We start from the raw sequence: 11919 nt of genomic DNA on the forward strand, positions 1-11919 counted from the left end.
AATAATTATGCACTATGGTCCGTGTGATTAGTCGTCTTATGTCAGATGAAATTGTAATTGTATAGTTACCTTAAAAGCACGATGCCTACTCTGAACAACATGTAAACTAGTCCTAGCGGCTGCTGTAGCTGTATGCTCGGAAGTATCAAAAAAAAATTTGATATTTATAAATTCAGAGTGCGCAAATAGTCACTATCCTATTTTGATACGCAAGAATCTGAAGTAAAAGCAAATTTTGGCGCATTCCAATTGGTATGTTAACCACTATATGACCTTTCTAAATTTTGCGTAATTCTGAATCATGCCCCTGTATATTTCAGCATTCGTTTTACTAATACGCTTTCACGACTACGATTTTTGAGGTCGTAGATTATTTTCGGTGCTGCTTGATACAAATTGTCCTTCACACAGCTTTACAGCTTCAAAATCCGCTGCAGAGTGCTTGTTGACGGGCCACGTCCTTCAGCATAACGTCGTCGCTGCGTCGTACTGGAACGATGGTGTGATTTGTCCGCGCGGGTTGTGGTCTCCATTAGCTTGATTTTTATTTACAAGTAAGCTAGTCTTTTTAATCAATCGCCTCAATTTCAATTTCGTCTACGGAAGAAGATACCGGTATTTTGTACGTTACTTGTATAGTACCACCGTAAGAAACTTTCAACTTCAATATTTTTTTAAAAAGAATACTGTTCTAAAATGTTTTACATTTGAACACTTAGGGAACATTTTAATTGGTTGGCTTCCAGAACGAATTTCTGTTCCACACTATAGCGTTTTATCACTGTAAAACTCGACATAATCCGACTGCCCAAAACAGACATTTGGTGCGCCTTTTATTGTTATGAAGTACGCGGGGTTACAACAGTAACCGACAGTATTCAACGCCGAATGTGAAATCTACGAAAACGCAATTGATTGTAATTTATATAGGCACTTAGAACAAAATTAATGTAAGTAAAATTAATTTGCATCACTTTTTAAATGTTTTTTTTTGTAAGGTTACATGCATAGTTCTAATAATTCGAGAAAAGTAACTGGTGTATCTATCGAATTCAGATCTGTCAGTAAGGCAAGAATAGTCTGCATAAGTGTACTTCCGTACTCACGCTCCGCTTACTAATAATCCCGTCATCCTGTTCCAGTACGATCGAAACATCAGCAATTTAAAATTAACGTGCAAGCTACAACGTCAAATATGGTGCCTAAACTTAACCAGTATTTTTAACTAAAGGGACTGGAACCATTCGGTATATTAAACGGTTTATTTTACAGAAACTCTACCTGCCTTTCTTTTCAGTCACCATTTACTAGCATATTATTTCATATAATTATAATATTTATTATTATTTAATTAGGCCACCTGAGTAGCTCACAGTCTCACAGCTCTCGCTCGCTCTATCTCTCTATTTCTCTCGCTCTGGCCGTAATCGGCACACCCCTACACACCACCTGCACGGCTTAATAGCCCGCCCGCCCCTAGTCATTTGGAATTTTGTTTTTTTTTTGGATACCACTGCTGTTCCTCTTATCAACCTCTGCCAGTCGTTTCTCGAAGCCCTTCGGGTAACGTACTAAGTGTACATATGTGTAATTATTTTCGACGATGCTTCATCGTATGTTTCGATCAATCTGCTTTTTTCCGTCCCTTCTAAACTCTTTCCCTCATTTATTATCCATACTTCCTCCCGAGAGCAACGTTTGATTATTGACGTGTGTCATGGCGGTCATTGTTGCTTGACCTTTGACTTTTTTCTACTGTGTTTGTTTTTACGCAATTAGGTTTTTAAGCGCTGCAAAAGTTTCTTTCGTGTATGGCTTGTCTCACGCCTAATTTATATCGAAACGATGTTTTACCTGAAATGCAAATCTGCACTTTATGGTACTTTTTCACTACTGTCGGTTTCAGTAGATGCTCTACAGTAAGAGAATATTTTGAGTAAGCTCAATTATAGAAATCAGCCGATTGCATGTATTTTTAATTAACTAGGTTGCTGTCCTTCGGGAAATGAACAAGACAGAGGGGGGTTCCACCCACCCCGCACTCACCTCGTAGCTAAAACACGACGAAACAATTTTTTTAGAGCACTGCTCCGTTGCAGGAGTGTCATGTAATCACAGTACGACAAGGATTTACACTGTGGTTTTAATTAGACAGTTGGCTTAAGGCAGGTAAACGTTTAAACGCGGCTGCCATGGCGCCTGTAATTTTTCTCTATGGAGTGTTCAGTACACATATGTATCCCAATAATCACTCCTGTCGGCGTGTCATACTTCGACTGCGCTTTTTCATCGCACAAAACGCATTCGTAGCTCTTCTTTTCGTCTTGACGCCATCATGTGATCAACTCCTCTCTTGATGATGATATTGTTATCATCATTATTTATTTCATATTCGTTGCGTAACTCTCAGTCAATGATACTCTTGTTACCTCTTTTTGTTGCAACTCTCATTTTCCTTAATTATTATTTCTTCTTTGTCATTCTTCTTCTTATTGTTATTATTTTTACTAGTATATATTTTTAAAGTTTTGGAAAAAAAACGTATGTTACACGCTCATTGCCTCGTATAGTCACTTCCCGGCGGCGGCGGCGCTGGTAACGGATTATCGTTGTCGCGCTGTTGTTGTTGTTGTTGAACATTGGATCCTGCAGACACCAGGAAAGGAGTGGGATTCGTTGCACTGCTATGTCCACTGCTCCCACCGGCGTCTCCCGACGCTGCTGCAGGGCCATTAGAACCCCTATGAACAGCAGCTCCGCCAGCGCCGCCACTACCACCAGAAAAGCTAGCACCGGAATTTCCACCGGCAGCTGCACCGTTATTGTCTGAACTGGCCCCCGCAAGATCACCCCAGTCATCTTCGTCGTCTGCTAGCGAACTGTCGTCTGTTATGTTCGCGTGGTCATCATCATCATCGGCAGCAGCAGCAACTATTGTGGATGACGCCTGCTGTTGTTGTTGTTGTTGTTGCTGCTGCTGCTGCTGCTGTTGTTGCCGCCTTTTGCTGTCGTCCACCTGTGCTACGAGTAGCTTTAGACTAAGCTCTGGTTTATTGTGTTTATATTTAGTGCGACTGCTGCTATTACTGGTATTATTGTTGTTGTTGTTGTTGTGGTTGCCGTAATTACTGCTGCTACTGTTGTTTGCGACGTTTATGTTGCGAGCAGCAGAGGCTCCGTCACTCCCACCGCCAATGGCTGACGACGTCGACTTTTTATGACTAGAGTTGGCCGTGGCACAATGCAGCTTCCAGAGAGCACTGTTGGGCAGAAGTGAATTAAGCAATAGATTCTCCACAAATTGAGCGCGATCAGGCGCCGCTGCTGAAGTAGCCTGTGAACCCGATGTGGTTGAGGTGAAAGATCCGCCTGTCGATGGCCCCGTCGCTACCGTCGCCGCAGTTGACCACGCCACCGCAGTCGTTGCCGCAGACGATCCCCCTAGGCAGCCCCCCAAAACGCCTGCCACACTGCCGCTAATTCCGACATTACCGTTATTCAGGTACCTGAGTAAACATGACGCAGAAAATATAGATGTTAGCAATTTTTTTAATGTTGCTTTAGGTTTATATTCGGGGCATTACCTCGTTGAAACCATTTTAAGTTCGTCACTAATTAATTTACGTGTGTACATGTAACTAGCCACATTTCTATCACTAGCAGATTCTATTTTAATGTAACGTAAATACCTGGAGAGCAAGTACTGCGATTGGCCTGAAGCAGCTCCCAGTGAGCTCTGGTGACCGCTGTCCTGCGTGCCTGCTAATGAGCCTGACTGGTGAGACGGCAGCAAGCTCGAGCTTCCTGCACCACCTACGTCTAATAAACCGCCTGTCCGACGAGGCAGTTTATCCGTGAGTTGCTGTCGAGCTACAGCAGAATGTTGTCGCTCCAACTGTGTAACAGCAACATATCCACGTCGATATCCATGCAACAATCAACGAGAAAATTGCTACCGTTGTTAGCTCACAATTAGTATACAGTTGATTTGTTCGTCGATTCTATATAGACTGACTAAAATCTATGTATGAATGATGAGACACGTCCTCATTTTAGGACTAATCTTACAATTAAAATAACAGTATTTCACAATAAGTCAAGTAATAAGCCATTCAGAAAAGATGATCTGATTACATACACTGAGACAAAGTAAACGAAACTGAGTTTTCAAAGTTCTTTCCAGTTATGACTACATGCAAAATGTTAAACCCAAGACCCGTTGCACCAAGCGACCACCCGGTCATCTTCTATGTAGTCGTTACGCTTATAATTGTAACGAGGCTAAAATATGAACCTTTCAAAATTATTCCACTTTACGCTAAAGAGTCGGCTCAAATAAAACATAGTATTCAATACGAATCCTTATGTATCTTATATGAACTTGTAATTTATACTTTGTAAAATCCGCTTCCTGTCATCATAGCTCAAATAGAATATGTTCACTTTGTTGTATTTTAGTAAGCACAAAAGTCGTAAACAACAAACAAAAAACTAACAAAACTGAAACGTTTTTCAATTATAAAATATTTTATGTTTTTATTTTTTTAATAAATTTGTACAAATCATTTTTCTTCTTATTTTAAATCGATACCTGGCTAAGATTGTATATAAAAATACAAAAGGAGTACAAAAGCCTCAAAAAGAAAATTTTATAAGAGAATTCAAGATTGCGTTAATCGCCCATAGGATAGCTTCACTGAAAAAAGCCCTATGCAGCTAAACATTAGAAGCTCGAATAAAGTCGAATCGTTGGTATATAATCATCCAAATGCTTCTAAACGTGATTACCTGACAGATACATTTAACGAGTTTTTGGAATAACAAAAATGAAAACCTAATTGAGGGATATTCGTATTTGTGCCCTATACAGTTTTCGTTTACCAATCATAGCTATGTTTACTATATTTGATGGTACACAAGACATGTATTAAATAAAAGTGATTGATCCATTGTCTTTCTTCGTTAATAATTGATAGTGTACCAGCTGTAACTGTACTTCACTATTGACGCTTCTTTTGCAGGATATTTTAAATTAATAATAATAAAATCGATTGCGCTACGCGAAGCAGTTTTGGATAAAGTGCGACGCGGTGAATGTGCTTTTTTTGAATGACGGGAGATAGAAGATTACTGACGGCGCGACGGTAAAAATATATCAGTTACAGTAAAATGTGTAATAATAGACGTCGCCAAATGGCTACGTCTTCTGCGCAAAAGCAGTCACAAAGGGCCCTAAAATATTTGTTAAATCAGGTTTCTGTTTCTACAGCTTTACACCACCGTTTTCGCTTTGATTCATTTTAGGTAGTGTAAGAGCAGACTGCGTTCTGCATAATAAATGTTGTAATAATTGACTTCTACTGACCTGCATCTGAAGTTGTTGAATGGTTTGCTGCGCAGAGGGCACTGCGCTGTGGGCCGACTGTCCAGCGGCCGTGCCCGTACCGCTTGTTGCCCTTCGAGTGCCAGACAACTGCGACAGAAGCTCCGTAATTGACTCCATTGCCGAGTCCCGAGGCGAAAGTGGCATCGCAGTAAAGGCCATCTGCGGATGTCGTCGAGAAGTCCGACCACCCAAGCCGGCGCCTCCACTTCCAGCAGTTCCTCCTCGAGAGGGCATTCGTCTTGGCTGTAAATGCATCAACAAAATCGTCTTACATAAATATTGCACTGATGAATAGGTCTATTTGAAAAAGCGAAATTCCGTGACGAAAATAATAACAATAATATGTATATATTATTGTTATTATTTTACATATATATTTTACATACATATCTATATATGTAACCTGTTGACGTAGGTCGTGCTGAGTTGAGGTTCCGTTTGGCTGTTGCCCGCCCGCCTGTTGTATTTGCAGGCTGCTGTTGCTGTGTGAAGGAGGTGGAATACCGTGGTGAGCTCCATGACCTCCACTAGGATGATGGCCACCTGTATGAGGATGTCCATGGCCCTCGTCATTGCCACCTCCCCCTCCGACCCCCCCGGCAGTTGTGCCCGTCCGATGTTCCCGCTGAATGTGCGCGACAAAATCTAGCACTAAATTATTCGGTTCGCCACCGGGCTGTGACGCGCATACCGGACATACCTTCAGTATAATAAGCAAAACATTCAAGCATTTTATAAGTGTATAAAATTACATAACTGGATAATTTAAGTTTTATCACTTTTGAATAGGAAATGACTTCTCTTAACCCTGTCGAAAAAGGATTAGGGTTGCACGACGCTAACTTTGTCGGAGTGCATCTGTCTTTGCACACACGTATTTTCAACACCATTAAATACATGGGAGACTCTGCGACATGCATCCGGAACATCGCGGCCAATACAATCAAAAGCAGTAATAACAAAGGACAGAAAAAATGTGTCGAACTTAGACTAATGCCAAATTTCGACGCCTTTAACAATACGGCAAGAAGACGACGTTCGACCATAAATTTCGCACTTATTAGTATTATACTCTAAAATCAACGAGTTGAGCAAATATTCTAGGTTCTTCTTAGTACTGAATTTAGATCATTGACTTTTTCACGGTGGTGGAGGTGATGTAATTAAAAAGATGATGGCAGTTGCGCAATGATCTATTTTTTTATGCTATATAAGATTATACATAAGCATTGTTCATGTGAGCTGTAAACGTCAAGACTCAGTTCAATCTTTAACAATTATTATAAAAAAAGACTCGGCAATTTGTATATCTATATTTCCGCATGCATGGTAAATAAGGATCTGCTATGAAGCCGAGGATCACGGCCTATAAAGTACAAATGAATGGTCCGTTAGGTAACACACTTAAGAGCTCAATAGAGACAATTAGAAATAGGAATATTGTACAGTCCGACTTTATAGTATTTAATTAACGTTAACTCATCTGACTAACCAAACTGTAATATAATAACCTTCATCTATATATACACTTTAGCTTAATAAACGATTCAATTTATCATGTGTAATCAGAGATTTTTCTCACAAAAAACAACACATGTGTATACAGGCTGGACCAGAATATTTGGGTTAGTGATACTGACGACTTCAACGGCTAGATCCGAGTGTTCGCCACACGCGTGATCGTAGAGGGCGGTCTCGGTAAGGCCCATACGACCGCAATAGGGGCAGGTCAACGAGAGCGGTGCATCCGTTGTGAGGGAGGCGCTTTCCCCAGCGTAGTATAGCTCATATTCGGCGCGTGGTAGCATGCACTGCATCGCGTGCGAAGATATGTGACGCGCACTACAACCAATTCACGCACAACATCATACTTGTACATATACGCAATACCATAATAATAATACAGATAGTGACAATATTAGTAATAATAAGAACGGCATAAAAGCCGATAATGAAGCTCCACAAATAATGATTAAACAACTCTAGAGAGCTTACACAAATACAAGTACAAATGTAATACACGCCAAGGGTATCAAGATTAACCGTGAGAATTCCGGAAGCGTTTTCATCGTAGTTGACAACTTTGATCTCGAAAAAGAGTAACACACATTGGGAATCGCATAGGATGATGAATATTATATTATAATGTTTCCGGACCCTTGTGGCCGGTTATAAAGCTTTTCAACTCTGAAAGGTTTCACAGGGAAGCACGGGGATGGCAGTAACCTTCGGTCCAAATCTAAGCTAATTCAGATCTAGCTAGTTATCTCAACGAGCCACCAACTTTCTGGAATCGCATTTCTATGACGTCTCATGTATAACATTAGTGTTATCTTATAAAGACATGTGGGTTTTTCTTGTCAGATCCATCATATATCATTAGTTATCTGTGCACCACCTATTTTACAAACAGGACATATATAAGCAGCAAATAAATATTCAACTTATTTTATCAACAACATTATTAAGCTTGGTGTAACCAACCTTGCTGCTCCGCTCTCAAAACAGCTTCCACAAAGGTCGTAGTCAAAGCAGACGAGGCATTTGTACCGACGCCCCTTAAAGTTATTGCGAAGACACGAGTCGCACGATACGCCTGCGGAAAACACAAAAATTAAAGGTAAACAACTGTAAACTACTGTAGGTAGCCCATAGCCTTGATTGCATAATAGAAATGTGAACACTAATTCAAAAGAGGCAGCGAAACTTGGCAGTGAGCATGCATAAGAAAACTGCGGTAACTTTGGAATGAGAAGTTCATGTCTTACCTTTCTTAATGCTTAACTAGACACAGAGAATAAGAACAGATAATATTATGTTAAAGTGCGGATGATCCATTAAAGCTCATTTTTTTACATTCATAAATGCAGTATTATTGCAAAAGAACACTCACGTCTCAATTACTTGTGCATATGCTTGAAAAATAAAAATTTCGCTCAGTACGGAAGGGAAATACCCATGAGATGCTTTATGGGCCTCCGTCTATAACTACGGACGTCTTTAGAATTGCAAGCTCATTCTGTAATAATTCCTTTAACAATAGAATTAGTAAAATTCATTGAAGAATTGTCCGAATGCACCCATTGTAATGTCACGCAGAACATGTGATGTTAAAGAAAGTGTGCAGTTCCTTAAAATTGGCTCCCTGCAACGGATTAGATCATTGCAGCTTTTTCTCCACTTTTGTTTCACCCAAAACAAAGCATGCTCATTCAGGGCTAAGCTAATCTAATGGCCCTTAGATGGAGCTGATCCTTCGATTCCCAAATACAAATCTACTTCGGTATTTCTTCGGATGTGATTTTTTTCCGTTAAATACGGTGAGAATTTGGTCCATACGGGTCAAATGTTTAAAAGTGGGATAGCATGCAAAATCGACGCTTGTATTACAGATATGGAAAACAGATCTATCCAGTTTCGAACCTGTTGGAGCATATTCAATTAGCTGGCCGAGCAAATATGTTATTTTAATATTACGGGAATATTATTATTACGGCATATTGGTATACGGAAAATGAACACTTTGCGTAATTCCATCTGGTCGGTGCTCCTTACGAAGCCGAAGCTAATATCTTTATCTTCTTCGAACGATTGCAAGTGAAAAGCCTCACGGAGCTGTAACTAACACAATCTGCAGCCATATTTTGGTCTACAATGCCATCTATACTCCAAGAATGGATGACTTGGCGCGGAGAATCTTCTCCTGGAGTTACCCTTCTAAACTAATATTGCACACAATGGGAACATTTTCTCTGTACCACTACAAAATGTCTCAATGGCCGTTAATTTCAAATATTTTGACTTATTACTACGATAAATTGCATGTCTGAGGTATTCTTAAATAGAGTCAAGCACAGCACGATGATGCCTCAAGGTCGGAAGGAATTGTTCTGGTAAAGCATCATACAAGCTACGAATGAAACAGGGACCATTACCTACTACAAACCATTCGAACTGGCCCTGAAGTTTCCCATACTTGAAATCTAAATCGATCAGAGAAAGTTAAAGAAACTAATATCTATAATATCGAAATAATAATATATAATAATAGCGAAAATAAAAACTAATATCTTGACTTAAATGTCACACACGAACACGAGTTATCTGTCTGGCTACCAGCAGCTGCATGGATTTGCTTAAATGTTAACAAGTGATAGTTTCGAAGGCTTCCAATCAGTGGTAGTGAACAAAACATGAACGTTAAAAAAATTCAAGAATTAGACCATCCTTTTTACCACTTGATAGTAGAATTAGTTGAGTAACATTTTGAAGCAGTTTGACACTTACGCACACAAAACAATATTATTACGTAATTGATTTGACCCAGAAAAGTACGCAAGGTACACCCAACGTAACTCAAACATGCCTCTTGTAATACTTTTCTTAAAAGGCTTTTAGCAAAGTTCATTTATTGGAATTTACTGTTTAGACTCCAGTTATACGGTGTCCGTACGCCACTTAACTGAAATCTAGTAACTGAAATCCAGTAACTGAAAAAACAGTAGTTTCATTGAAAGTCTTACAATATGTTCTGGCGCCCAGGGAAACACACAGCAGAAAGTATACACACCAAAGTAGTAAAAAATGACTCAGTATAACCTAAGCTAACTAGTTTCCTGGAAAGCCTCTTCACCATGCATGTTGAGTTATTTATTAGACCGATATTGGAAGTTTTAAAAGACCCAAATTGTTTACGAACACATTAATAGAGGCGTCAACACTATAATTTTGGATACTAAAAGTAAAACTCGGATCTTGATAACTTCTTTTGTATGATACATAAAGGGATATAGAGAATTATAGCTTTTATTATTTAAAATGTGGAGAATAAATTTACTTTAATGCAAAAAAAAAGTAACAAGAACTTATTATTGGGGTAAATAATGATAACAACAATAATAATTGAATAACCTTGGTAATTGACTTCGTGTCATAATACTTATGTCAGTTTCTGAAAGATAATCAAATCTAAATACAGTTGTACATTGAATGATTTCTATGGATAACGTATACGCCTAAATTAGTGTACAAGTAAATTCGTAGACCTCGCAATACAGGGAAGTACAGTTATTCCTTTATAGTACAAATAACTTGTACAAGTTCTACAAGGCATTTATTTTCCCATGCACCTGCTTTCGTTTTTGTATGATGGTACTACTAAAGATATATAGTATGGCTTTACGTTACCCATCTCTAAAAGATACATTACTAATAAGATGAAAAAAGTGCGTGGCACAGCAAAATAAATTATGGTATAATGGCGAGCATTTTTTTTTTTCGATTAAATATCTTATCGTAAGAATGGCGCTCCTGCCTACACCATTATTATTAATATTGCTATTATTGCTGTTATTTCATCAGGTCATTTCTGAGCTACTAGAAGCTAGGAGCTAACTGCAAACGAACTCGATAATTACCTTCATGGCGAGACATGATGACACTAGTGCACTGGTAATCGTGCGTTTACCCGCACCATCTACGGGACGCCACCGTTTCTCCAGCCTCGCAAAGGTCACGGCAGACTTTTGCCTGATCGGGACTCCTGTTCAAGTTTAAGTATATTGCACTCTCAAACCGCCGCGGGGGGGGAGGGGGGTCTCGGGCCAACAGAGACCTGACTGTCGACTTGCTTTGTATTTATCTCGATCTCCACTAATAGTAGAAGCTATCTAATTATCACCAAAAGTCGGCGGCTTAGCACTCACTACACCACGTCGCCCCCACAACAACCACGCAAAATTTCCTTATAATTGACTTCTTCATTTATTCTGTCCGTCCCTGTTTGGGCTCGTCACTAATCCTCGTTCCGTGAAATACAGCGCTCTCTATTTATATGTTGTATCGTTGTCGCAATAATAACGAGGACTTTCGTATTGCGTAGGTGAAGGGGAAGAAAAAGAAACGGCTTGCTCCGTGTCTCACAACTTCTTCCGAGAGAAGTGATTCTCAACTCAACATCTCTCTTTTACGCTGCTGTTGCTGATGTTTACTGCCCCGGTTCGTTCTTGCGTACCACCATCAGCAGCAACAGCCAACACTGGCTTAAAAAAGCTGCTGGTGCAGAGGCGCAATCATTCCCCTACCAATGCTACTGCATATACAACCACTGCAACTGCGGCTGCCGCTGCCGTAGCACTTCTGCCAACAAACACTAATCAACCTACAACCGCTCCGACAGGCCAATCGAGGCTCACGGACAGCTGCAGCTAAGGCAAAAACACTACCACTTTGATGAACAGAGCTGCTTTTGCTTCTGCCGCCAGCCAGTTGTAGAGTAGTAGTTGCGCTTGCCGTAGTCCCAGCACATGGACCGCACAGCCAGCCGTCAGCAGACCAGGCAGCCAATCGACCGACCGACCGAAAGACGAACGCGGATCGACGAACGGCGGCGCAGAGTAGAACAATCGACACAAACCAAAAAGTGGCCCGCAATGGCAACATCAACACAAATACTAGCAACAATAACAATTCGGATGGCGACGGAGAACCCAGGCAGGAAAACGGCTGGACAGGCAGATAGGCTCAGTGTAGAT

The 11919-nt window shown here is 40.2% G+C and overlaps 1 protein-coding gene across 2 annotated transcripts; it reads right to left on the reverse strand.

Moving 5' to 3' along the window:
* Positions 1 to 1243: 1243 nt before the first annotated feature.
* Positions 1244 to 11775, reverse strand: LOC111258982 (uncharacterized). 2 transcript variants are annotated; one of them, XR_002679719.2, is made up of 8 exons: positions 10804 to 11775; positions 7871 to 7982; positions 7027 to 7228; positions 5790 to 6086; positions 5366 to 5629; positions 3690 to 3895; positions 2047 to 3506; positions 1244 to 1854 (listed from the first exon to the last, which is right to left on the reverse strand). XR_002679719.2 is itself a non-coding variant. In XM_022830992.2 (7 exons), exons 1-7 carry the CDS (start codon positions 10817 to 10819, stop codon positions 2555 to 2557), a joined length of 2049 nt encoding a protein of 682 aa, XP_022686727.1. In that variant the 5' UTR covers positions 10820 to 11775; the 3' UTR covers positions 1244 to 2554. The 2 variants fall into 2 exon arrangements, 1 of the variants encoding a protein (XP_022686727.1); XM_022830992.2 differs by having other exon boundaries at positions 1244 to 3506.
* Between the last annotated feature and the right edge of the window lie 144 nt (positions 11776 to 11919).

This window comes from Varroa jacobsoni, unplaced genomic scaffold (genome assembly GCF_002532875.2).
Source record: "Varroa jacobsoni isolate VJ856 unplaced genomic scaffold, vjacob_1.0 scaffold_3, whole genome shotgun sequence".
Classification (NCBI taxonomy): Eukaryota; Metazoa; Arthropoda; class Arachnida; order Mesostigmata; family Varroidae; genus Varroa; species Varroa jacobsoni.

Bases quoted from the DNA above. Each gene is read 5' to 3' on its own strand.
- LOC111258982 (XM_022830992.2), bottom strand. The intron at 7,229-7,870 runs GTTGGTTACACC...AATTGGTTGTAG, and splicing joins TTTGAGAGCGGAGCAGCAAG to TGCGCGTCACATATCTTCGC. The intron at 3,507-3,689 runs GTATTTACGTTA...ATGTTTACTCAG, and splicing joins TCGCAGTACTTGCTCTCCAG to GTACCTGAATAACGGTAATG.